The 27,913-nt window shown below is 39.2% G+C and overlaps 1 protein-coding gene across 4 annotated transcripts in view; it reads left to right on the forward strand.

Annotated features, from left to right (window-relative positions):
* The window catches only part of Pds5a (PDS5 cohesin associated factor A), a 100,336-nt gene extending 73,191 nt beyond the window's left edge, over positions 1-27,145 (forward strand). For 3 of the 4 annotated variants that reach the window (XM_090343695.1, XM_090343694.1, XM_090343692.1), the window contains 14 exons: positions 931-1,054; positions 1,479-1,637; positions 5,750-5,818; positions 9,274-9,410; positions 11,637-11,760; positions 12,397-12,601; positions 12,813-12,927; positions 16,205-16,337; positions 16,892-17,011; positions 18,829-18,891; positions 20,097-20,242; positions 21,080-21,188; positions 22,596-22,942; positions 24,591-27,145. In XM_090343695.1, the coding sequence (XP_090199821.1) occupies positions 931-1,054; positions 1,479-1,637; positions 5,750-5,818; positions 9,274-9,410; positions 11,637-11,760; positions 12,397-12,601; positions 12,813-12,927; positions 16,205-16,337; positions 16,892-17,011; positions 18,829-18,891; positions 20,097-20,242; positions 21,080-21,188; positions 22,596-22,942; positions 24,591-24,594 (1,855 nt within the window). In that variant the 3' untranslated portion in view covers positions 24,595-27,145. Of the gene's footprint in view, positions 1-930; positions 1,055-1,478; positions 1,638-5,749; positions 5,819-9,273; positions 9,411-11,636; positions 11,761-12,396; positions 12,602-12,812; positions 12,928-16,204; positions 16,338-16,891; positions 17,012-18,828; positions 18,892-20,096; positions 20,243-21,079; positions 21,189-22,595; positions 22,947-24,590 lie in introns of those variants that run through there. The other variant, XM_090343696.1, reaches the window with a different exon arrangement.
* The last annotated feature ends 768 nt before the right edge of the window (positions 27,146-27,913 follow it).

Consider the following 27,913-nt stretch of genomic DNA (forward strand, 5'->3'; position numbering starts at 1 on the left):
ACATTTCAGGTTTGCCAGGATGGATTAATGTACATTTAACAAAGAGTTTAATGTTTAGTTACGCACATTGCTAGTAAGCAGTGTTATTCTCCTGAGTATATAGAGACTGTCGATTGTCCTGGGTCAAGGATGGGTATTTGAGCATGACAATATGTGTTTGTAATTCCAACTTAAACAACTTACAGCATTTTCATAAATGTCAAGTCAGACTTACATTAATTTTTTAATTGAAATGTACAGCTTGGAGCCTTGTATGTTGCTGTTGATTGTTGAAAAAAAATCATTTAAATTTTTTGTGCTACTTAAGTGTATTCTATAAAAATAATTATATATATACATTATGAAAAACGGAAAGCAAGACTGGACATGTTGGCATAGTGGTAGGAGTGCTTGCTTATTATGCTTGAAGCCCTGGATTCAATCTGTAGGGCTACCAAAACAAAGCACCTTGAGTTCAATCCCTAGTATTTCAAAAATAGCAAAAGCCAAGAAACTAGTCACTAAAAAGTTGTTATTTATCGTTACACACGTGTGTTTATGAGTGTCTGTCTATTAGATGTATGTGTCTGTTTCTATGAGTTTAATAGGTCAATGTCGAGGTGAAAGCGTCTTTGCTCTCACTGTAACACTGAAGCTACTTTTAGTATCAATTCACCAATTTCATAGATTTGTCTTTGTGTGCTTATTTTTGCCAATACTTAAGTTGAAGTAAAGGAAACTATAAGGAGCTAGAAAATAGAAATATCTACTTAGAAGATAAATGTCAAAGTATATCACGGACAAGCTTTAAATTATAGAATAAGGGAGACTTAGTTCTCTTACCAACAAATGCTCAGTTATGCAAAGTGGGAGACAAGAATAATAGTAGTTGTGACTGTATGGGCTGAACAAAATGACAACTGTGATACTACTTTTTGTTTTGTTTTGCAGGACATTAATTCCCATTTTACATCAGAAAGCAAAAAGGGGTACACCACACCAAGCAAAACAAGCTGTGCACTGTATACATGCCATATTCACAAATAAGGAAGTCCAGCTGGCACAGATTTTCGAGGTATATATAATACATCGAATATATTTGTATGGGTTTTACTTTGTAAGCTCTTTATGTAAGTTTTATGGAATCTAGATGAATCTCTGAAAACGGTTACCATATTCTATAATATAGATTTCTTGGATGTGTGGTTTCTTTTTAGTACATTGAAGATGTTCTCACAGAATTAGAAATCTACCAATTTAGCAAATTTAATATGGGCAGAAAATAATGCCCATTTGATATGACTAAATGTTCTTGTTTTCATTGCTGCTTAATTTATTTTTATCATATGCAGGTAAATTAAAAACCAAATATAGTTTGTCAGTTATTATCAGATTATTAAAATAAATCGATACATTTTTGAGGACTAAGAAAAATTTTTACTTTAGAATGCCTAAATGTTTACAAAATAAATTGGTAATTGTTTCTTTCACTTTTGTAGCCACTCAGTAGGAGTTTGAATGCTGATGTACCAGAACAGCTAATTACTCCATTAGTTTCACTAGGCCACATTTCTATGTTGGCACCTGATCAGTTTGCTTCTCCAATGAAATCTGTAGTAGCAAATTTTATTGTGAAAGATCTACTAATGAATGACAGGGTAAGTTTCTTATTTAATTAAGTTTCTAATTTAGAGTTACCTTTTCACAGAAACATTCTATTTTTCCTATAGTCTCTTCACTTTTTTTTTCTTTTTTGCCAGTCCTGGGCTTGAGCTCAGGGCCTGAGCACTGTCCTTGGACTTTCTCAAGGCTAGAGCTCTACCACTTGAGCCTCAGCACCACTTCCAGCTTTTTTCTATGTATGTGGTACCGAGGAATCAAACCCAGGTCTTCATGCATTGTAGGCAAGCACTTTAACCATGGCCAAACTCCCAGCCAAGTCTCTTCACTTTTTTGCATTCCCCTCTCAGTCTCTGTGTATTCTGATGTATTTTAGGAATTGATCTTAGTAACCATTGGTTTTCCACTTATTTGTAACTTCACCTCTACTCCTTTCCATTAAATTACGCTATATTGGATCTCCTTGTTAATACATTGCCAGATGAATTTCTGGGTTTGGGTTATCTGTTGCTAGAGCTAACCTTTTAAGAAAGATTTTTAAAGGTGGGAACCAGTGACTCACACTTGTAATCCTAGCTACTTAGGAAACTCATATTTGAGGGTCATGGTTTAAAGCCAGCCCTGGCAGAAAAGTCCCCTATAAGATTATCTTTAGTTAACCACTAGAAAACTAGAAATTACTTTGTTTGTTTGGTTGGTTTCTGGTTGTTCCTGGGACTTGAATTGGGGCCTGAGGGTTGTCTCTGAGCTCTTCAACTCAAGGCTACCACCCTACCCCTTTGAGCCACAGTGGCACTTCGGTTTTCTGCTGGTTAATTGGAGTTAAAAGTCTCATGAACTTTAGTGCCCAGGCTGGCTTTGAACCGCAATTCTCAAATCTCAGCCTCCTGAGTAGCTAGGATCACAGGCATGAGTCACCGTGCCCAGTGAAAATGACATGGTTGACTCAAAGTGGTAGAGTACTAGTCTTGAGCTCTAGAGTTCAGAGACAGTACCCAGGCCTGGAGTTCAAGTCTCACCACTACCACCACCACCACCCCTCCACAAAAACAAAATGAGTATGTACAATTGTAATTGTAATTATCAGAAAATAGAAGCAATAAGATGTAGAGTTTGGATCCAGTCAGAACTACATAGGGAAGCCTTGTTTTGGCAGGGGAAGGGTTTTATGGATGTTCTAGTCCTGGGGCTTGAACTTAGGGCTGAATATATGCTTGAGCTTTTTTGCTTAAGATTAGCATTCTACCACTTGAGCCATAGGTCCACTTTTGGCATTTTCTTTGGTGGTTAATTGGAGACAAGTCTTGTAGACCTTTCTACCCAGTCTGGCTTCAAATCATCATCCTCTGATCTCAGCCTCCTAAGTAGCTACATTTTCACATATGAGCCAGCCCACCCAGTCATTGAAGCCTTGTTTCAGTGGAAGAAGGAAGAAAATGAGAGATGAGTGTTACGAAAACTGTTAACTGTGTATTTGGGGTTTTTATTTGTTGGTTTGATTTGTTTTGTTTTTGTCAGTCATGGGTCTTATGTATTGTTCCAGATATTGAAATATGTGTGTGCCAGGTGCCAGTGGCTCATGCCTGTATTCCTAACCACTCAAGATGCTGAGATTTAAGGATCACAGTTCAAAGTCAGCTCCAGGCACAAAAGTTTATGAGACTTATGTCTAGTTAACCACCAGCAGAAAACCAGCAATGGCTCTGTTGCTCAAGTAGTAGGGCTCTAGCTTTGAGTTGAAGAGCTCGGGAACAGTGCCCCAGGTCCAGAGTTCAAGCACTACAACTGACCCAAAAGATACAAAGCATATGTGGACGTGTTCTTTTTACTTTTTAGATTGGAACCCAACAATGTATAAATAGGAAAGTCTATCAGTGTAGATGACTTTATGTTAACTTACTAGAATTCCAAATCTTCCCTAATCATATAGTTAAGTTGTCTTGCACTCTTAATATTAAGGACTTTTAGGTAGATACTTAAATAATGCATCTTTTGTATTTAGAAGATTTATGCTAATTTTATTTTTGATATACACATACTTGTACATAATATATAACAATACATAGTATAAAATTTTAATAGATGTATATGATGTGTAATGCTCAGAACATTCTAAATCCCCTTTTTAAAAATAATTTTGAAATCCATGATTGTTTTACTCTAGTTATCCTTTACTGTTATAGGATATAAGTAGTTCTGTCTGCATGCTTCTTTATATTCATTAAGCAAATGTTTTGTAATTGTGCTTAGATTGCATAAAATAAATTGTGCCATTTTAGCTATATAGTTCACTAATCACCAACACCATCCATCTCCTGTTCTCATTATCTCAAATAGATGATTCTGTACTCATTAACATCTTACCTTCATTGTTCTTTACCATAACCCATCATTGTACCTATTTGTAGTTTGGTTTTTAATTGGCTGATTCTAGATACCTCATAATGTAATACTTGTTTGGTATCTGTTTTATTTCATTTCATTTAGCAGGTTCACCAAGGTTTTATCTCCCCCCTTCCCTCCATGGCTGAAACATGTTCCTTTCTATTTATAGCCCATATTTTGTTTATTCCTTTGTTGATAGATACTTTTTTCCAACTGCTGATAGACACATTTTATTACCTGCTTTCTGATGTTTGGATTGTGTATCTCGGAGTAAAATTGGTGAATCACATGCTCATTTTATGTTGAACTTGTTGTCCTGGTACTAAGGCTTCAACTCAAGGCCTGGGTATTGACCCTTAGCTTAAGGTTCATGTTCTAACACTTGAGTCACAACCCTTCTTCTACCTTTTTGGTGGTTAAGTGGAGATCAGAGTCTCATAGATTTTCCAGGATAGTTCTGGGTTCGAACAGTGATACTCAGATCTTAGCCTCCTGAGTACCTTGCATTCCCTGTGCGAGCCACCAGCATCTGCCTTGCCTGTATGTTAAGCTTTTTGAGGCTCCAGTGGATTGTTTTCCACAGTGAGTGTACCATTTAATCTTCACCAACAGTGCCTTGAGGTTCAAGTTGTCTTCATATTTGCTTTTACTTATTTTTCAACATAACAATACTCAGGCTAGTGGGTATGAAATGGTAATTCTATACGTTAGTTTTGTTTTTTCCTTTTGTCTTGTACTGGTATTGAGGCTTGAACTCAGCCATGGTTGCTAAATTCAAGGCTAGTGCTCTACCCGTTGAGCCCCACTCCACTTTTGGCTTTATTTATTTGTTTGTTTGTTTGTTTGTTTATTTATTGCCAGTCCTGGGCTTGAGCTCAGGGCCTGAGCACTGTCCTTGGACTTTCTGAAGGCTAGAGCTCTACCACGTGAGCCTCAGCACCACTTCCGACTTTTTTCTATGTATGTGGTACCAAAGTCCATGCTAGGCAAGCACTTTAACCACTAGGCCAAACTCCCGGCCCCACTTTTGGCTTTTTTGACTGATAATTGAACTTCTCAAGGCCTCATGGGCTATCTTCAAACTGTGTTCCTCAGATCTCACCTTACTGAGTAGCTATCAGTCCATAAAGCATGTGTATGATCTCAATATTATTTTATTTGCATTACCTATATAATAATGTTGAGGAGCGTTGTCATGTGGTTGATTGCCACCTGTGTGTCTTTGGATAGCTATCTATATAAGTATATAACCACTTTTAGTTGAGTTGAAGATTCCTTATTAAAGCCTTCTCAAAGCTGGGTGCTGGTGCTTCATGCCTGTAATCCTAGATACCTAGACTTGAGATCTGAGAATTGCATTTGAAAGCCAGCACAAGCACTAAAACTGGAAGTGGTTCAAGCCCCACGACCAATTAAAAAAATAAAGCCTTCTCAAACTGGGCTCCAGTGGCTATAATTCTAGCTACTCAGGAAGCTGAGGCCTCAAAATCAAAGTTCCAAGAGAGCCTAGTTAGAAATGAATTGACCATGTAAATGCAATAAGTTTTGGGATGTTCTTTTTTATTCTCATTGCTAACTATGTTTAATCTTGTTTTTAGTATGGACCATACTTTCGTATTACATTTTTAGAGTGTAAAGTATGCTTTTGCTGTGTAGCTCTCTTATAGGTTTCCTGAAAACATGCATTTCTCAGATCAAAGACTTCATCATTGTAAAACTTAAAAATTGTTCTTTAATAAAAGTTAATTTCTTCCTTTGTCAATAGTCAACAGGTGAGAAGAATGGAAAACTGTGGTCTCCAGATGAAGAGGTTTCCCCTGAAGTGCTAGCAAAGGTATGTTTATAAAAGTCTATAACATTTGTGTCCACAAAAGGAATTTTTGGTAGTATTCTCCCCTCACCCCGTGTGCATGTTTTCATTGAGGTTATTTTGTTCATAGAAGAAATACTACTTAGGGCTGGGAGATTGACCTAGTGGTTAGAGGGCTTGCCTACCATGCACAGAGACCTGAGTTCAATTCATCGATACCACAAACATAGAAAAGCCAGAAGTGGTGGTGTTGCTCAAGTGGTAGAGGAATAAAAGCCCAAGGATAGTGCTCAGGCCCTGAGCTCAGTCCCCAGGACTGGCAAAAAAGAAAAGAAAAAGAAATACTGCTTAGCTGGGTGCTAGTGGTTCACACTTATAATCCTAGCTACTCTGGTGGCTGAGATCTGAGTATTTCTGATGGAAGTCCGCCCAGAAAAAGATGTCTGTAAGATTCTTATCTCCAGTTAACTAACAAGAAGAACTATGGCTCAAGAGGTATAGCAACAGCTTTGAGCAGAAAAGGTTATAGAGTTTCAAGTCACATTAAATCCCCCCCCCACTTTCTCACTCTTCCTCTTTCTCTTTGTCTCTGACTCCCTCTTTCTACCTCCATTCTCCCACTGCCCCCTCCCTGAAAAATTGAAAAGCTATTAAAATAGGTGTTTGCTCTGTTTTCTTGCTGTTCAATGGTAACTATCACATGAACCATGCTTCCAGGCTGGATTTCACTGGTTAATTGGACATATGTGTCATAAGACTTTCCTGTTCAGGCTAGCTTCAAACTTGAGTTCTTCTGGACACAACTTCTTGAGCAGCTATGATTATAGGCCTTAGCCAATGATGCCTGATTAAATAGTTTTTTTGGGGGGGGCAGATCTTGAGGTTTAAACTCTGGGCCTGAATGCTGTCCCTGAACTCTTCAGCTCAAGGCTATCACCCTACTCCTGGGCGTGGGCGCTATCCCTGAGCTCTCCAGCTCAAGGCTACTACCTATCCCTTGAGCTACATTGCCACTTCCGGTTTTCTGGTGGTTAATTGAAGATAAGAGTCTCACAGACTTTAGTGCCCTTGTGACCCGGCTGGTTTTGAACTGCGATCCTCAGATCTCAGTTTACAGACAGTTGTGAAAATACCAATTTGAAATATGTGAACTTGAAAATCTTATTATAAAGGGGAAACCTCTTTCATGCACACTGATAGATCAGCAGGGTATCCTTTCTCTTATAATTTCTCAGTCATAGAACTTGGACAGGGCCCACACAAACCCAGCTGAGAACTTAACGGCAGGAAATTGTTATATTGGATTATGTCAAGTGAGCTGGTTGGCAGCCCAAGACTAATAACAAGGGCAGGGACCTGGGTGCACTCCAGGGTAGCCATGGCACTATGATCCCTCTCCCCCCCCACCCACATGTCTATCGTGGGGCTTGAACTAAGGATGTGGGAACTATTCTAGAGTTTTCCTGCCGAAAGCCACATTGAGCCACAGCTCCACTTTTGGGTTTCTGGCGGTTAAGTAGAGATAGAGTCTCAAACAGGCATGTTGGTTCATGCCTGTAATCTTAGCTATTTCGGAGGGTGGGATCTGAGGATCTGGGTTCAAAGCCAGCCACAAGACCAAAGACTATGTCTTATCTCCAGTTAACAACTAGAAAACCAGAAGATGTGTCGAGGCTCCAGGGCTAGGGCTTGAGCTGAAGAGTTCTGGGAAAGCACCCCAGCCCAGAGTTCAAGCCCCACAACCAACCAAAAAAAAAAAAGTATCACAAGTTTGTTTTGGGCTGCTAAGCCTGGCTTTGAACTGCAGTTCTCTGATTTCAGCTTTAAGAATAGCTAGGGTTGGGCTGGGAGTTTGGCCTAGTGGTAGAGTGCTTGCTTAGCAGGCATGAAGACCCGGGTTCGATTCCTGGGTACCACATACATAGAAAAAAGCCAGAAGTGGTGCTGAGGCTCAAGTGGTAGAGCTCTAGCCTTGAGAAAGTCCAAGGACAGTGCTCATGCCCTGAGCTCAAGGCCAGGACTGGCCAAAAAAAAAAAAAAAAAGAATAGCTAGGGTTACAGGTGTGAGCCACCAGCAACCACGTACTAATGATTTTTTTTTTTTTAAATCAGTCCAGGGTTCATGGTTTTGAACTGAGGGCTAAGCACTGTCCTTGGGCTTTCTCAAGGCTAGAGCTCTACCATTTGAGCCAAGCACCACTTCCAGCTTTTGCTATGTATGTGGTACCAACGAATGGGACCCAGATCTCATGAATGATGGCAAGCTCTCTACCACTTGGCCAAGCTTCTTTTCTTGTTACTCAGTTTGAACTTAGACCCTCGTATTTGGTGAGCTAGCTCTCTACCACATCACACATACTCCTAACCCTCCACACTGAAATATTCATACCATTAATTAATCATAATTATCCAGCTTTACTATGGAACATTAAAAGCATTTTCCTGTCCAAGTTCATTTCTGTATTAGTTAATGATCCTTTCTCAATTCCAGTCTTTCATTATCAGTATACTAAGTATTATTAATGTGAATATTTTTTCAAATTATTTAAAAATACTGAACAAGCCCGCAGTTTGGCCTACCAGTAGAGTGCTTGCCTAGAATGCATGAAACCCTGGGTTGGATTCCTTGATGCCAAATACACAGAAAAAGCCAGAAGTGGTACTGTGGATCAAATGATAGGACACTAGCCATGCAAAAACTCAAGGACAATGCCCAGGCCCTGAGTTCAAGTCCCAAGACTGGCAAAAAAAAATTTTTTCCCCCCCAGTCCTGGGCTTTAGCTCAGGGCCTGAGCACTGTCCTTGGACTTTCTCAAGGCTAGAGCTCTACCACATAAGCCTCAGCATCACTTCCAGCTTTTTTCTATGTATGTGGTACTGAGGAGTTGAACCAGGGTCTTTGTGCATGCTAGGCAAGCACTCTACCACTAGGCCAAACTCCCGGCCCCCCAAAATTTTTTTTTAATTAAAAACAAATACTAAACAATAAGCTGGGCGGCGATAGCTCATGCCTGTAATTCTAGCTGCTCAGGAGGCTGAGATATGATGATGGTGGTTTAAAGCTAGTTGGGACACAAAAGTCCATAGGCCTCATATCTCCAATTAACCATCAGAACACCAGAAGTGGTGCTGGCTCAAGTAGTAGAGTGCTAGCCTTGAGCTATAGAGCTCAGGAACAGAACCCAGGCCCAGAGTTCAAGTCCTACAATCAACAACAACAAAAAAAGAAATAAACAAAAGTGGACAAGTCTTTGAGTGTCAAGCCCAAGTTCTGGAATCCAACTACATGAAAGTTATCAATCATAATAATATGCCTCACCTGTTTTCTCTGTTGGCATAAAGCTTTTTGGGAGCAATCCAATGGCAAGTAAGAGGTATCTACTGGTAAGGATAAGTAAGCTTATCAACTTACATAACTATGTTCTCTTTAATTGAGAATTTTAAGTTCCTTTCTTTTTTAGCATGTTAATATTTTATAGGTACAAGCAATTAAACTTTTGGTAAGATGGCTCTTGGGTATGAAAAACAACCAGTCAAAATCTGCCAACTCAACTCTTCGGCTATTATCAGCAATGTTGGTTAGTGAAGGTGACCTAACAGAGCAAAAGAGGATCAGGTAAGAATTTTCTTTTTGTACCATTTCCTTAGCTCAAAAACTTTGTAAGCATTTATCTAGCAACATTTTATTGGTTAACACTGAATTTTGGGAATTACATTATGTACCTTGGGGTGAAATCTTAGATAGTTCGGGGATGGTTTATGTCTCATTCTTTTGTAGTTTTTCTCTCTTTCTTTTTTGTAAGTCAGGGGACTTGCACTCTGGTCCTGAGTATTGTTTCTGAGCTCTTCAGCTCAAGGCTACTGCCCTGTTCCTTAAGCCACAGCGCCACTTTCTGTTTTCTGGTGATTAATTGGAGACAAGAGTCTCATGGACTTGGCTTTGAACCTTGATCCTCAGATCTATCTCCTGAGTAGCTAGAATTACAGGCATAAGCCACCACTTGCGGCTATATATATGTTTTTCTTCACTTCTAAAAACTTAGACTAATGTTTAGTCATATGTATAATCTGATGGTACAGTTTTCAACATTTGGCTTAAGTGAAGAAATAATTGCTAGTCTTTATAAAGTGCTGAGAATCGTATTTCAGCAAAAATCTACCAGAGTGGTAATTTTACAAGTGCATTAGAAATAATCGAACATTTCTGATAGTTTATAGCAGGGAGAAAGGAAATTATTTTCTAGATCTATACATGACTACTCTTCAAATCTGTGACATTGCTATCTTTCTGTTGCTTTTAAGATGGGAAAAATAGCCAGGCTCAGTGGTTAACACTTGTAATCTGAGGATCAAAGTTCAAAACCAGCCTAGGCACAAAAGGACCTGAGACTCTTATCTCCAATTAACCTCTAGAAAATGGGAAATGGGCCTTGGCTCACAGAGTAAGGTGTTAGCTTTGAGCTAAAGAGTTCAGTATACAGAAATTCCTTAAAAGAATATATAATTGAGTTGAATAATGAGCAGTTACAATAGATTGATCTTTCTTTAATGTTCTTACAAAAATTTTACAAATAAAATTGCTTGTGTGAAGAATAAAGTAAAGATAGCCTTTTATGAAGAGTGATCATTAGAGTTAGAGGTAACAAGTTTATATATGGTATAAATATGTAATATATTGAAAAAGCCTAGCCATTAGCTCTTACTAATCAGTAACACATTAATCCATTCCATAATACACTGAACACTAGATGTTATCAGTTTACTTGAAAAACAAGTTCAGAATCAGTATATGCACTTTATACAACCTAAGCCTTTCAAGTGTTTGCCTGATATTTCTTCCCTCCTACATGCCTCCCTGCCATTTTATCAGATCTATATAGAATTAAGCTAGATTCTTATTGCATTAGGATAAATGCATATACATTTTTAAAGCAGGAAACACTTGAAGCTATTTATGATTCTAATTCTGTGAGTTATTTTATGTTTTGCCAGTCCTGTGACTTGGGCTCAGGGCCTGGGTACTGACCTTGGGCTTTCTCAAGGCTACAACTTGGGCCACAGCACCACTTCTGGCTTTTTCTATGTATGTAGTACCAAGGAATAGAACCTAGGGCTTCATGCATGCTAGGCAAGCACTCTGCCACTAGGCCACACTCCCCAGTCCTGTGGGTTTTTTAAATCAAGATTTCTACAAGGAATATATGATCATCAGGCCAAGGCAATAAACCTTTCCCGGGGCCAGCCGGCAGCAAACCAGGGTTCACAGATTGGGGTTCCTGAAATAGGGGGTAAGGACTAGGAAGAAATAGAAGAGAGACAGACACACCGGGTCCGGGATGTCTGCAGTCCAGGTAAAGACTGCCCCGTTTATTTTCCACTCCAGCTTCTTCCCTTCTTGAGACCCAGGGAACTTCCAGGTGTTACATTCATATGGTAAATCTCAGGTCATTTAAACAGAATAAGGCCAGAAAACAATAAGACAATAAAGCCATTGTCTGATGCAAATCAAGGTACAGTTTGATTCCACTCTGGCTCCCAACAAACCTTGATATAATTTTTTTCCCCATAGGTTTTCATGAAGGTAGTTGTTAGAGTACACTAACGTATTTTGTGGAAAAAAAGGAACTAACGTAGAGCATGAGTAGGATAAATGCAGACAAACTTGTTAGCAATGGGGCAGACTGATTTGAGCCTCTTTCCTTGAGATTATGAACCCAGGTAGGGTTCCCAAGTTAGTATATTCATCATAAATCATCCCGTAAGGATCTTATACTGAAAACAACGCTTTTTATGAGTAATTATGGTTATAGGAGATGTTTATTTCTTTTTTGTTTATTTATAGTAAATCTGATATGTCTCGCTTGCGATTAGCTGCTGGTAGTGCCATAATGAAGCTTGCCCAAGAGCCTTGTTACCATGAAATTATTACCCCAGAACAATTTCAGCTATGTGCACTGGTCATTAATGTAAGTAATAATCTTATTTTAATAAAATTCTTATCTTCAAAGATAAAATTATTTACTTTTTATGGATATAGATTTTTAAACTGAGATGTTAAACTCAGGCCCTCTACCCTTGAACATTCCCAGCCCTACTTTCTCTTTGTGAATGTGAGCATGAATTGACATGCATACACGCTACCACTTGATCCATATCTGTACTTTTGGCTTTTTAGTGGTTAGTTGGATATAGGTATAAGTATTTTCTGCCCACGCTGGCTTTGAACCACAATTTTCAGCTCTTAGCCTCCTGGGTAGCTAGGATTACAGGTGTGAGCAACCAGTACCCGGTTTCCTTCTTTGCTTGGTTTCTCTGGTTCTTAGGCATCTGCCTGGGCTTGTGTTGGGCAGTGACTTTCCTCACTTCCCTAGTAAATAGCTTGAATTGTAGCTGTGCAGCATCCCACCTGCCCCCTGAGAACAGATTCATGTATGGATGTGTATATACTAAAGAGGTTGCGTCTACCTATTTAAATATCTCCAGTTCCATCAGTATAATTATAGTAACATGTAAAGGCAATATATGTATTAAAATTTCTTAAAGTACCCTCTTTTTAGTAAAGATTACCCAATTTTCCCTATGTTGTTTTTGTGCTGTTATAGGACGAATGTTACCAAGTAAGGCAGATATTTGCCCAGAAGTTACACAAGGCACTTGTAAAGTTACTGCTCCCATTGGAGTACATGGCCATCTTTGCCTTGTGTGCCAAAGATCCTGTGAAGGAGAGACGAGCACATGCACGACAGTGTTTACTGAAAAACATTAGTATACGCAGGGAATATATTAAACAAAACCCTATGGCTACTGGTAAGTAACTTACACTTGGCAGTGTACACTTACATCTTGTCAATTTATTGATATGAGGGAGAGCTTCTAATTATCAGTTCATATTAACTATAAAATTTATACAGGCAAGGAGAAAATGGAAACTAAAATGACTAAAACTCAAACAAGGTATATAGATATATATAGATATAAGCTATTAAAGTTAATAGTGATATCGATGTTTTCACTTTAGAGAAATTATTATCACTGTTGCCTGAATATGTAGTTCCATACATGATTCACCTGCTCGCACATGATCCAGACTTTACAAGATCACAAGATGTCGATCAACTTCGTGATATCAAAGAGTAAGTAATGTTGCTTTTCAGGAATTCCATGAGTTATTTTTTAGAAGATGTTAAGTTTTCTTGTTACAGTTTTTGTTGGTTTTTTATTTAAAAATTTATTAGCATTGATTTTTACATCTTATTTCAAATGACATGCTTAACAAACAAGTATTCAAGAAGGGACTCTCTACATACAATTATTGGCACTTAGATTTTAGAACATAATTAAAATTAGGCTGAGGGTTTGTACTACTTTTGTTGGAGTTTTTATTGCCTTTTTTGGTTTTATTTGTTTCCATTTGATCATCTCTTTCTATTTGTTTTCTAGTATCTTAGTTACTTAGCTTTTATGCTATTGAAATGTGTTAGGCTTGACTTAGTGTTTATATATAGTAATAGTTTTTATTTGTTTATTTTTAGTCTTTTTATTGAGATGAGCTTCAATTCTGTAATTTAGAAATGTTTTACTTTCTGGGAGTTTGGCCTAGTGGTAAAGTGCTTGCCTAATGTTCACAAAGGCCCTGGTTCAATTCCTCGGTGCTACATACATAGAAAAAGCCAGAAATGGTGCTGTGGCTTACGTGGTAGAGTTCTAGCCTTGAGAATGCTCAAGGACAGTAATGAGTCCCAGAGTTCAAACACCATCACTGGCAGAAAGAAGAAAAAAGAAAACAAATGTCTCTACTTAAGTTGGTGATAGAGTTTAGTAGTGATATATTTGCCTAGTGTTGTAGTTAACGTGTTGGTTCTATCCCCAACACCACAGCAAAAACAATCTCTTTTAAACTAATCTTTACATTCATCCCCAAAAGATAATCCCAGTGCCAGGTATACCAATTCTATGATCTTAGCACTCATGTGGCAAAAATAGGAGGAATGCAGTTTGAATCCAGCCTGCATAAAGAGTTTGTAAGTCCATGCCAATTAATATGCATGATAGTACATTCCTGTCATCCCAGCTGTACAGGAAGCAGAAATAGGAGCATTATAGTTCAGGCAGCCCTAGAGTAAATATGAGACCCTATCCCAAATCAACTTAAGTAAAAGTTTTAAGTACATGGCTCAAATAGTAATTGCCTACCATGAGAACCTTTTGTTCATTCCCCAGTGCTAGCAAAAAATAAACATTAAAAAAAATATGAACCCATAGTAAAGTATTCTATGACTAGTCTACAGATATCAAACAAGTATCTCATTTATTAAGCTACAGCTTTGTATGTGATACAGAATGAAAGATTAAAAGGCTGATTATATATTACATGGTAAAATGGTATTTATTATCTTCATTGATATTTTGCTCTCAAATTGGTATTGTCAGATTATATTGAAAATATTATACTTTTTTCCAATCCGAGACATTTTAAAACTCAACATTCATTAATGTCCTATGGATTTAGCAGATAAACTTGTCAAAATCTTAATGTAAACAATGTTGTACATATTCCTGCATTACTTATAAGCATGCAACCATGAGATCCTTCCATTTTGAGGACTTCTCATTTTTCCATGGCTCAACATGTCATCCCAATGATATTACCCTTTATTTTTTTTTAATTTTTTATTAAAATTATTAAAAGGGTTACATGATATTTGCCAGATAGAAGGTGCATTAATTCACATACATTGATACCCTTTCACATGTCTTGGTACCCATTACCCCCCCACCCCCACCCCCATGATATTACCCTTTAAATACATGACATCTCCTTTTTTTTTTAAATTTATTTTATTTTATCGATAGGGCGGGGTACAGAGGGATTGCCAGTCCTGGGCTTGGGCTGAGGGCCTGCGCACTGTCCTTGTACTTTCTCAAGGCTAACACTCTACCACATGAGCCTCAGCACCACTTCCGGCTTTTTTCTGTGTATGTGGTACTGAGGAATTAAACCTGGGTCTTCGTGCATGGTAGGCAAGCACTCTACCACTAGGCCAAACTCCCTGCCTGCCTGCCTGCCTGCCTGCCTGCCTGCCTGCCTGCCTGCCTGCCTGCCTGCCTGCCTGCCTTCCTTCCTTCCTTCCTTCCTTCCTTCCTTCCTTCCTTCCTTCCTTCCTTCCTTCCTTCCTTCCTTCCTCCCTTCCTCCCTTCCTTCCTTCCTTCCTTGCTTGCCTGCCTGCCTGCCTTCTTCCCTTCCTTTCCCTTTTTCCCTTTCCCTTTTTCCCTTTCCCTTTCCCTTTCTCCCTTTCCCTTTCCCTTTTCCTTTCCCCCTTTCCCTTTCCCTCTTTCCCTTTCCCTTTCCCTTTCCCTTTCCGTTTCCCTTTCCCTTTCCTTTGCCAATTCTCTGCTTGAACTCAAGGCCTGGGCACTGGCCCTGAGCTTCTTTTGCTCATGCTAGCCACAGTTCACTTCCAGCTTATTCTATTGATGTACTACTGAGTAATAGAACCCAGGGCTTCATACATGTTAGGCAAGTATTCTACCATGAAGCCACATTCCCAGTCCAGAGTCTACTTGTTTTGTGTATAAGTTTTAGGGATTGAAGTCAATTTCTGGGTACTGTCCTTGAGTAAAAAAGCTCAGAGAGGGGCCGGGAGTTTGGCCTAGTGGTAGAGTAGCTTGCCTAGCATGCACGAAGACCCGAGTTCGATTCCTTGGTACTACATACTTAGAAAAAGCCAGAAGTGGTGCTGAGACTCAAGTGATAGAGCTCTAGCCTTGAGAAAAAGCCAAGGACAGTGCTCAGGCCCTGAGCTTTAGCCCAGGACTGGCCAAAAAAAAAAGCTCAGAGACAGTGCCCAGGCCCTGAGTTTAAGCCTTCTAACCAACAGACACCCCCCCCCCCCAAAAAAAAGTCAAAAAAATTAATCCTTTGTCAAAAATCACTTGGTGTAGCTGGTCATTGATGGCTCATACCTCTAATCCTTACTACTCAGGAGGGTCAAGGTTCAAAGCCAGCCCAGGGAGGAAAGTAACACTTAGCTCCAATTAACTACCAGAAAATCAGAAGTGGAGTTGTGTCTCTTAAATGTTAGCCTTGAGCAGAAAAGCTCAGGGACAGCAGTGAGGCCCTGAGTTCCAGCCCCACGACTGACAATTTGTTGTTGTTGGAACCAGGTGAGCAGTAGGGCTGTTTTCATGATGTCAGTTCTGCTAATCCATGAGCTTGGAAAGAGGTCTTTCCATTTTTGGCTATATTGTTTAGTTTCTTTCTTTAAGTTTTTCTAGTTTTCATTATAGCATTCTTCTATAGCATTGAATTTAGCATTTCATATATTCAGATAACAGAATTGCCTAATAAGGCATTTATTTCATTAAGCAAACCATTTTACTTTATTCTATGTAATATGTTTTACTATTTAGGTGCCTATGGTTCATGCTTGAAGTTTTAATGACAAAGAATGAAAACAATAGCCATGCATTTATGAAGAAAATGGCAGAAAATATCAAGTTAACCAGAGATGCTCAGTCTCCAGATGAATCCAAAACAAATGAAGTAAGGAAAAAAGATATTAAATCATTAATATAGAAAAACGTACTAACCATTATTTTTCCCCTGAGGTATAAGATAAACTGCAGAATGTTTCTAAAAATAAATATATTCTGTGTTTATTTCATTTCGTCACATGAATTTTATTGTTTTCAGAGACTGCAAAAGGCATGGCTGGGAAAATATTGTAAAGAATTTTCCTACCATAATCAAGGCCCTGGGTTTGAGTCCCCAGCAGTACAATGGAAAGCAAAACCATGAACTCTTTTGCAATGCCGGAGAATAAGAACTGACAAAATGTTCCAATTCTGTCTTAGATACTCTATCTACTGAGAGTACTAATAGGGACTTTGTTGGATTGCTTGTTCTTTCTCATGCAATCTGGAAATTTGTGTTCAGTTCCTAAGAAGAAGCAATGCTGAACACAAATGGGGAATGGGGGATGTGGAAGGAGTACATGACCACATAGCTTCTCTATACATTTTATGGAATTGGTCATTGTGAGTATTTCAGTCATGAAAGTTTTATAGATGTATGTAATCTTTTTTTTTTCTTTCTAGAAACTTTATACAGTATGTGATGTGGCTCTCTGTGTTATAAATAGTAAAAGTGCTTTGTGCAATGCAGATTCACCAAAAGAACCAGTCCTTCCAATGAAATTTTTCACACAACCTGAAAAGGTAATTTTTTTTTTAAATATGTAATTTTAATCCAGACCAGGTGGCTCACATCTGTAATCCTAGCTACTCACGAGGCTGAGATCTGAGGATCAAGGTTCAAAGCCAGCCCTGGACACAAAAGGACCTGAGACTCTTACCTCCAGTCAACCTCTAGAAAAGCGGGCAGTGGGGCTTGGTTCTCAGGGTAGGGTGGTAGCCTTGAGCTGAAGAGCTCAGGGACAACACCCAGGCCAAGTTCAACCCCCGTGACACCCCCCGCCCCCCCCAAAAATGTGATTTTACTATTATTAAGATGTTGTACAGAGGATTACTATTTCACATTTCAAGTAATGTGTACATTTGTCTTTTGGACAGTGTTACCCCTGCCTTCACTTTTTCTGTTTTCCCCTCCCCCATCTATGAAAGTGATTTTGGGGGGGGGTGGTAGGTCTTGGGCTTGAACTCTGGGTGCTGTTCCTGAGCTCTTCAGCTCAAGGATTCCCCCAACCCCTGCAGCCACAGTTCTACATCCTGTTATCTGGTGGTTCTTTGAAGAGAGGAGTCTTAGGGACTTTTGTACCTGGGTTGGCTTAGGAACATGATCCTCAGATCTCATCCTCCTGAGTAGCTAGGATTACAGGTGTGAGCCACTGCATGCACTTGGTTCAAAGTATTTTTGCTTAAGTTGACAGATGTTCTTTTTTTTTTTTTTAATGTGGGTCATGGAACTTGATCTCTGGGCCTAGGCTCTGTCTCAGTCTTTAGTGCCCAGACTAGCCTTGAACCGGGATCCTCAGATCTCAGTTCAGCCTCTTTTTTTTTTTTTTGCCAGTCCTGGGCTTGAGCTCAGGGCCTGAGCACTGTCCTTGGACTTTCTCAAGGCTAGAGCTCTACCACTTTAGCCTCAGCACCACTTCCAGCTTTTTTCTATGTATGTGGTACCGAGGAATCGAACCCGGGTCTTCATGCATGCTAGGCAAGCACTTTAACCACTAGGCCAAACTCCCTGTCCTCAGTTCAGCCTCTTGAGTAGCTAGGATTATAGGCGTGAGCCACCGTACCCTTGACATATCTGTTGTTTTTTTTTTGTGGGTTTTTTTTTTTTTTTTTTGGGTAGGGGGTGCGGTCATGGGGCTTGAATCGTGGGCCTGGTCTGTGTGTCCCTGAGCTCTTCAGCTTAAGGCTACCGCCCTACCCCTTGAGCAACAGCCCCACTTCCCATGTTCTTTAGTGCCCTGGCTGACTTTGACCGGAGATCCTCAGATCTCAGTATCCCAAGTAGCTAGGATTATAGGTATGAGCCACTGTGCTCAGATCCTTTTTTTAACAATAATTCTTTTGAAATCCAGTGTGATTTTCCTTAATGAATACTAAATGCCTAGTACATGCATGGTGCCATTTTGGCAACTCTTTAAGTCCCAGAATTATTCTGTTTTTTTCCAAGATGAAGACTGCATGTAATGTTATTTGTTTTTTCTCATTGACTGGCACTTGATCATTTGAGCCACCACCCCTCCATCTCCAAAAATAGAATTAAAAATAACTTAATGACCATATTGGTGTTCTGTCTATATATATTAAAACAAATAAAAATAGTGTGTTTTATTTAAAATTCAACTCAGTGGTAGGGCCTTTGTCTAGTGAAGGGTAAGACCATGGGATCAATCCTTCTTAATACATATACACAGTTGGAGAAATTTGCTTTTTACATTGCATAGATATTTACTGATATGTATATGTATACACACTATTTACGAATATAGTGGTTGCAAGATGCAATGACTAAAAGGCCATGTTGAAAAAATAAAAATATGTATTCACTTTGTTTTTTCTAATAGGACTTCTGTAATGACAAGAGTTATATTTCAGAAGAGACAAGAGTACTTCTGTTAACCGGAAAGGTATTATATATTGGGCATTCTGGGGATTTTCATGTACTTTTTTTTAATAAGTAGCTATTATTGATTGCATTCTGAATTTGAATTGCATTTATGTTAATGCATTTATCTTTCATGAGCTATTCTACAGAATGTTTGTTCTCTTCAAAGTTGTTATCTAGAGGCCTGGGAAAATACTCACCTAGCATGTATGAAGCCCTGTGTTTGATTCCTCAGTACCACATACACAGAAAAAGCCAAAAGTGGTGCTGTGGCTCAAATGGTAGAGCACTAGCTTGAAAAAGCCCACAGACAGTTCCCAGGCCCTGAGTTTAAGCCCTGGGACTGGCCAGGAAAAAAAGAGTTGATAGCTAAAAATTTATTTACAGTTCACAAATTACTTAAGAAAAAGACTAAAGGGGCCAGGAGTGTGACCTAGTGGAAGAGTGCTTACCTAGCATGCATGAAGCCCTGTGTCTGATTCCTCAGTACCACATACACAGAGAAAGCTGTGCCTGTGGCTTAAGTGGTAGAGCTAGCCTTGAGGAAAGCCCAAACAAGGTGTTCAGGACTCGAGTCCAAGCTCCAAGACAGGCAGAAGAAATAAAAGAATGAAGGTGTGTGAAATACAGCAATAAAATTTTTTTAATGGAAGTAATATTTTTTTAATTGAATGTGATTGAAACCTGACACAATGTGTGTGTGTGTGTGTGTGTGTGTGTGTGTGTGTGTGTGTATATTTTTTTTTTTTTAAACCAGTCCTGGGCTTGGGCTCAGGACCTGAGCTTTGTCCTTGAGTTTTCTCAAGGGTAGAGCTCTATCACTTGAACCATAGTACCACTTCTGGTACCACTTTTGGCATTTCTTCTATGTATGTGGTACTGAGGAATTGAACCCAGGTCTTTGTGCTTGCTAGGCAAGCATTCTACCACTAGACCAGACTCCCAGCCCAGGAATATAGTTTTTAAAGGAGTATTATATTACAATTAGTGGTTCTGTACAAACACATTATGTATATCAGTATGTTTGAAGGCTATGTTTTTAAGAAATAAAATAACCGTACTCATTATTAGACATGACAATGCTTATAATTTTACCCTTTTTTAGGCCGCCAAACACTTTTCTACATAATTAATAACAGTCTTTTAGTATATACTAATAAAGATCTCCTATTTATTCTCATAAGTTTTCATGTTGTTCTTTCATGTGTGCATGTGTGTGATTTTCAGCCAAAGCCAACTGGAGTACTGGGTACTGTGAACAAACCGTTGTCTGCAACGGGAAGGAAGCCTTATGTGAGAAGCAGTGGTACTGAGACTGGAAGCAATATTAATGTCAACTCAGAAATGAATGCTTCACCTGGAAATCGTTCAAGGCAAGTTGTTTTCTGTTTGTTTCTGTTTCTTTTGTCTTGTTGGTCTTGGGGCTTGAACTCTGGGCCTTGGCGCTGTCCCTGAGCTTTTCAGCTCAAGACTTCTGCCCTACCCTTTGAGCCACAGCCCCACTTCAAGTTTTCTAGTGATTAGTTGGAGATAGAGTCTCACATTCTTTAGTGCCCAGGCTGGCTTTGAACTGGGATCCTTAGGTCTTAGCCTCCTGACTAGCTAGGATTACAGGCGTGAGCCACTCCACCCAGAAAGATTTTTATTTTTCTTTTGTTTATTTAAATTTTTTGCCAGTCCTGGGTCTTGCTCAGGGACTGGGCAGTGTCTTTCGGTTTTCTCAAGGCTAGAGCTCTACCACTTGAGCCACATCACCATCTCCAGCTTTTTCTATGTTTGTGGCACCAAGATTTAATTCTTAACCATCCAGTTTTAAGGACAGACTAAGCAGTAATGTTTAAAAGGATTTTTTTTTTTTTGCAGGGGGGTGGGGGGAGTCGATTTTGGGGCTTGAACTCTGGGCCTGATTGCTTTCCCTGAGCTGTTCAGCTCAAGACTACTGCCTTACCCTTGGAGCCACAGCACCACTTCTGTTTTCTAGTGGTTAACTGGAGATGAGATAAGCCCTACCTGGCTTTGAACTGAGATCCTCAGATCTCAGCCTCCTGAATAGCTAGGATTACAGGTGTGAGCCACTGTGCCTGGCTTACTTTGTTTTTTGATAGTTCTTTCCTCTGGTAATTTTACGCACTGTCACATTAAAGAGTGAACATTCTGTTGGTGTCATGAGATGAAGAAATTTGTTTTGTTTGTTTTCTATCACTCATCAGGGAACAGAATTCAGAGGCAGCAGAAACTGGAGTTAGTGAGAATGAGGAAAATCCTGTGAGAATTATATCTGTTGCTCCTGTAAAGAATATTGACCCTGTTAAAAGTAAGGTAAATATCTATTCAATTGAAGTGCTCCTATTCAAATCCAGATCCTTGCATACTCAGATCCTATGCAGAGCCTTTTAAAATTTAACAAGACCCGGGTTCGATTCCTGGGTACCACATTCATGCGGGGGGAAGCCAGAAGTGATGCTGTGGTTCAAGTGTTAGAGCTCTAGTCTTGAGAAAATCCAAAGACAGTGCTCAGGCCCTGAGCTCAAGCCCAGGACTGGCAAAAAGAAAAAAAAAGAACCAGTTAGAAATTTTATGGTTTCCCCAAATTTCATTTTCCTTCCTGGAACATATACTTCTTTGACTTTAAGCTTTTGTACGTAGCACTGGGCTTATTTATATATGCGTCCACTATTGGGGCTTCAGTTTAGGGTCTAGGTGCTGTTCTTCAGCTTTTTTGCTCAAGACTAGCACTCTGCCATTTGAGGCGCACCTCCACTGCAGACATTTTGATGGGCAATTGGAGATAGCTATCTGACTCACTTCCCTGTGTCACCTGTCTTTGAACTGCAGTCCACAGATCTAAGACTCTGCAATAGCTAGGATTGCAGCATTGTTTACCTCTGCTGTTCTTTGTTTATTTACATGTTTTTTGTTTGTTTACTTTGTTGCTTTTTTTTTTTTTTAACTGTGCTGGGTCTGGGGATTGAATTGAGGGCCAGGTTCCATCCCTGAGCCTTTTTTTTTTTTTGCTCTCAAACTAGTGTTCTGCAAGTTTGAGATACAGAGTTCCACTTCCAGCGTTTTTGCTGGTATTTAGAAATAGGAGTCTCAAGGCCTTTCCTGCCCACACTGGCTTCACAGAGATCCTGAGATCTCAGCCTCCTAAAGAGCTAGAATTACAAGTGTGAGCTACATAAAGTTTGGCTTTATTCCTATTTTTAAAATCGTTATGTGGATAAAAGTGGTGACAGCAACCAGGTCCAGAGTTCAGGCCCCATGACCACCACCACCACCAACAGCAACAAATGGTTAGGCTGGGCACAGTGAGTCATGCCTATAATCCCAGCTACTCAGGAATCTGAGATCTGAGGAGTGCAGTTCAGACTGTATGTATGTGCGTGTGCATGCGTGTGTGTGTGTGTGTGTGTGTACCAGCACAAGTACCAGTCCCCGGGCTTTTTTTTTATAAAATTGGAGGTAAGGGCTGGCTTTGAACCTCAATCCCCCAATTTCAGCCTCCTGATAAAATTATCCTTTTCTCACCTGACGAATATAACTGTAACCCCATTTATATATTACCCTGACAATTAAAAAAAAATCCCATTCTAACAATATATGCAATTAATTAGAAATTCAGGAACTGTAACTCTTTTTAAACTTTCATAATGCTCTTTAAAAAAAAAAAAGCAGATTACTGATATTAAGGAATTTGTATTTAAAGTTGTTTTTATGCTCTTCCAGGAAATGAATTCTGATCCAGCCACCCCAGGCAATATCAGTGGTGATCGAGGAAAGAAAAAAACAGTAACAGCAGCTGGTACAGAAAATGTCCAACAAAAATCAGATGAAAAAGTAGACGACTCAGGACCTCCTGCCCCTTCCAAACCCAGGAGAGGACGTCGACCCAAGTCTGAATCTCAGGGCACTGTAACCAAAAATGATGACATAAGCAAACCCATTAGCAAAGGAAGAAAAAGAATTATTATAACTCATGATAGCCCTGGGGAAGCAGGAAATGCCAAAGTGCCCAAGCTGCAAGATGTGGCCAAAAAGGCAACACCAACAGAGAGACAAATTGACTTACAGCGGTAATGCACACCATCCTTTCTGAACTTAGAATTTAAATTGTCATTCCCCCAAAACACCTCATCAGAGTAAAACCAGCTTTTAGTTCTCATTCATAACCTCCACTTTTAAGACATGGATTTGAATTTCTCTTTTCTTTTCTTTTCTCTTTTCTTTCATTTTTTGGGCTTGAGCTCAGGGCCTGAGCCCTGTCTTTGAGCTTTCCTCAAGGCTAGAGTTCTACCATCTGAGACACAGCACCACTTCTGGCTTTTTTCTTTGTATGGTAGGACCATTAGGCCATGTTCCTGGCCCCTTCATTTAATTTTTTTTTCTTTTGCCAGTCCTGGGCTTCAGCTCAGGGCATGAGCACTGTCCTTGGACTTTCTCAAAGTCAGAGCTCTACCATTTGAGCCACAGCACCACTTCTGGCTTTTTTCTATGTATGTGAGACTGAGGAATCGAACTTGGGTCTTCATGCATGCTAGGCAAGCACTCTAGCACTAGGCAAAACTCCCAGTCCCTTCATTTAATTTTTATTATGACACAGTTTGTTGGTTTTGTTTGGTTTTGTTCTTTTCTTTTGCCAGTCTTGCGGCTTGAATGCATGTCCTGGATACTGTCCTTGGACACTTTCCCAGGGCTTTGCCACTTGAGCCACAGCATTGCTTCTCACTTTTCTTTCTTTCTTTCTTTCCTTCCTTCCTTCCTTCCTTCCTTCCTTCCTTCCTTCCTTCCTTCCTTCCTTCCTTCCTTCCTTTCTTTCTTTCTTTCTTTCTTTCTTTCTTTCTTTCTTTCTTTCTTTCTTTCTTTTTTTCCCCCTTCTTTTCTTTTTTTTTTTCCCCCTACAGGGCATGGGGCTTGAAATCTGGCCCTGGACACTGTCCCTGAGAGCTTCAGCTCAAGGCTACTACTCTATCTTTGAGCCACAGTCCCACTTCCCATTTGCTAGTGATTAATTGGAAATAAGGTCTTAAGTTGGGACTGGGAGTTTGGCCTAGTGTCAGAGTGCTTGCCTAATATGTACGAAGACCCATTTTCGATTCCTTGGTACCACATACACAGAAAAGGCTAGAAGTTGCACTGAAGATGAAGTGGTTGGATGTTAGCTTTGAAGGAAAGAGCTCATTTTGTTAATTATACATTCATTTTGTGTACTGTTTAGAATTATAATTTTTCATATTAATAAATCACAATGATTTCAAATAAATAACTTATCAATATAAGAACATTGGAGTCGAAAATAAAACTTCATTTATGTTTTGTCCATATATAGCTTGGGGAATGATTTCTTAAAAAATAAGTCCCTGGTCAGGGGAAGGAGAAATGCTTAAGCCTGTATAGGTAGTGAAGCATTTAATTTGGCTTGTGCCTATTTATTGCTGCTGTTGTTTTCCTGGTCCTGGGGTTTGAACCTAGGGCTTGGGTGCTGTCTCTGACATTTTTTGTGCTCAAGGCTAGTGTTTTACTACTTGATCCATAGCACTGCTCCCAGCATTTTCTCACATACCCTCTCACATACTGTTTCATAAGTGTCTCACAGACTTTCCTGCTGACTCCAAACTGTGATCCTTAGATCTCAGCCTCTTGAGTAGCTAAAATTGTAGGCTTGAGCTACGGGCTACTTGTCATTTTTATCTTTTCTAATTCTTGTGTTTTTCTGTTCTCAAGGTAAAAAGAAAACTCAATTGCAGAGGGTGGGAATGAAGGCCAAACAGAAGCAGGTTCCAGCTTCTGCAAAATCATGGATTCAAAAATGTCCCTGAGCAGAAAACGAAGTTCACTTCAAAACACACTTTCTGCCTTGAAAACTGAAACTATGACTTCCTTTTTAAATGACCAGAGTCCTTTGATGGAAGTGTACAGCAGAAACTTGAAAGAGAGAAGCTAAAGCAACTGTTTCCCTTCCCCAGACTTTTCCTATGAAAAGTCAATAATTAAGCAAATTGCTTAACACTCAGTTCCAGTTCCTGCATATCTGGAGTTTAAATGCATAATATACCATTCATTTCCATGCTGCATTTTTTTTAAAAGTATAATAACAAGGTATCTTTACACTGACACTGAATATTCATTCTAGAGCCAGGATTTCCCATGTTACCCAAGAGAAAAATTGAAGTCTACTGAATTTTTTTTTAGAAGAAAAAAGATTACATGACATTTTTTTTGTTTTCCTTTTGGGAAAATTTTATGTATGATTCTTTCTGCCTGTCTACTTTTCTGCAAAAATGAGATGTACAGATTTCAGTTCCCTGATATGAAAAGTGATATTATGGCAATTTTATAAATGTTGCTTTCTGATTTTTATCAGAGTGAGAAATTAAAATTATTATTGATTTGCAAATAGCAAACAGTTCGTATTTTTCCCCTCCATTTTAGTTTAATATAATTTGCAATAAATGTACATATTGTTTCATAAATCCTATCACTTTAAAGTGGTTTTTACTCCTTTCTTGGACTATTTGGATGTTTAAAGGAGTAAAGACTGCTCAGAATTTGATTTTATAATGTTTGTCACCATATTTTTATTACTGATGTTAAAAAAAAAGTTGTTTTTTTGTTTTTTTTTTTTTCCACATAGTTGGATGTTGGCAGCTTTGTAAGGAAGTGGGAGGAGTTAGGATTGCTGTCAGCCTTCGGCATGCGTTGTTGGGAAGTAAGTGTCCATTTCTGTCTGGTCTGGGCTCAATTTACCTACCTTATACAGAGCTATCGAATCCATATACTGTGTTCCTTGCCATTGTCCAGCATAGATAACGTGTGCACCTTTTGTGTACACACAATCATATTTAAAGTTTTTGTTGGCATAAAATAAATGCTTCTAGATGTTACGTGGCAGTCTTTCTGTCATATTATCCTTGTCAGTTTTTAATGTGAAAGGGCTGAAATAAGCATAAAAAACGATTATAGCCAACTCTTACATTAGCTATGTATCAAATAGTGACTGAACTTGACTTCTTGGTTGTTCTTTTTGGGTCACTTGTGAGCTTGAACTCAGGCCCTGGGCACTGTCCATAGGCTTTTTTACTCCAAGTTAATGCTTTTTAAGCCACGTCTGTTTTTCTGGTGGTGAATTGGAGATAAGTGTGTCACAGACTGCTGCAGATTTGCAGAGTCATGACGCGCCACAGCCCCGCTGAGATTTGTTAACTTACAAAATCATCATGGTACGTACAGAGTTGATTCAGAGGGAAGTTGAAATTCATCCTTTCTCGTGTTCAGTTATGTCTCCCGCCACTCCCCACTCTCCTATTCCCTTCCAAATCTCTGCGAGGTTTACTGTTTCCCTGCCTCTTGTGGAGCCAAGGAAATAAAGATGCTTCTTCTCAGTGTCACTCACTGCCATGCTCATAGATAATAGAGGGCTGGGTGAGAACTGACTGAGGTGGGTCATTTTAAGTACACACATATATCCATACTGAACTAAGATCTTTTAGGAACAATCAATACCAATGACTGAAAACAGTACATTTCAAAAGGGCAAAGTAAAGCCTCCTGTTCTTACTGTCTTTTCATCACCCTTTAAAAATACTGATGAAGAATATAATCTATGCATAGATATGAAGTCCTGGCAGCAATCCCCAGCTTGATTCTTAGGCCAACCAAAAATGTGTTGGCACTCATGACCTTGTGTTCTATGATGCTAGGTAAGTAGTTAAGAGAAAAAGGCTTCCAAGGCAACCGTCCCTCCAAACGACGTCTAACAGCCATTCCTGTCTGTCTATGGCTTTTCAGATTTTTGGCAGGGGAAGGATGATGGTGGTCCTTGTAAAATGACACAAGTAACTTGTATTATGGTCAAGGAAAGTAAAATGAATTGTGAAGTTAATTCACAGGGATTGGCAGGGAGCTTGTCTGTTTGCCTTTGAAAGGGAAAGTATAAAATCTCAGAAATCTGGTATTCACATCTCAGAGAAAACCACACAAAAGTGCAGACTTATATTTGAGAATAATGTTAACCCTTTGTGTCTAGTTTAAAGCTTCTTGTATTTGTCTAAAACTACAAGCCAGAATTTTGTATCTCCTTTGATAAAAAGTGTGTATAATGTAAAGTAGTTTTGCATATTCTTGTGCTGCATATGGGCTGAATTTTTAGAATTTTTTAAAGACTTGAAGCAGAACCTTGTAATTTGTGTAAATGACAAGTGTAAAATTCTACCATAAGATGATAAAAAAAAATTATGCACTGTTTCAAATAAAACCAAGAAATGCAGCATTGTATAGAAGTGTGGAGCCCTCAATATTTCACATACCACCTACATCAAAAGCCGGTGAGATTTCTTTGTATATTGTCTGTTTGGTTTCTGGAGTCGCATATCCTAAGAACAAATCACATGTGAATTTTAAACTTCTGTCTACGTACTCTGATCTGGCTTATAGTGATAGAATGAAATAATGGACACTTAATTCTGATACATATTAGGAAAACTTGTTCCTTAACCTGTGAACATAAAAGCATTCATACTTTATCACACACGGTGGACATTCGTGTATTAGTTCACAACCTTGAGAGATCACCTAAACATATCCAGAATTCTAGGTACCGGAACAAGAGGTGACAGGTGCCCCATGCTCAGTTCTGTAAGTAGGCTTATCCAGAAACGTGGGCTCCACCAACTATTAGACTGACTGCATGGGGGGAGGGGTGCCTTTACTGAAGATGTACAAGTTGTTTCTTTTTTTAAAGAAACTATTTTTCTTTTTCTCAGTCGTGGGCCTGGGAATTGTGCCTGAACTCTTCACACTCAAGGCTGTTGTCCTACTCCTTGAACTACAACCCCACTTCCTGTGACTTCCTTGACTTTTCAGTGATTAATTGGAGATAAGAGTCTCAGGTTCTTTAGTGCCTGGGTTGGCTCTGAACTGCAATCCTCAGATCTCAGCCTCCTGAGAGTAGCTAGGATTGCAGGTGTGAGCCACCATGCCTGGCCACAAAGTTGGTTTTCTGTCCATTATTTTGTAATAGTGAAACTGATGTACTATGTCTAGAAACT

The sequence above is a fragment of the Megascapheus bottae genome, chromosome 13, assembly GCF_031878675.1.
Source record: "Megascapheus bottae isolate mThoBot1 chromosome 13, mThoBot2.hap1, whole genome shotgun sequence".
NCBI lineage: Eukaryota > Metazoa > Chordata > Mammalia > Rodentia > Geomyidae > Megascapheus > Megascapheus bottae.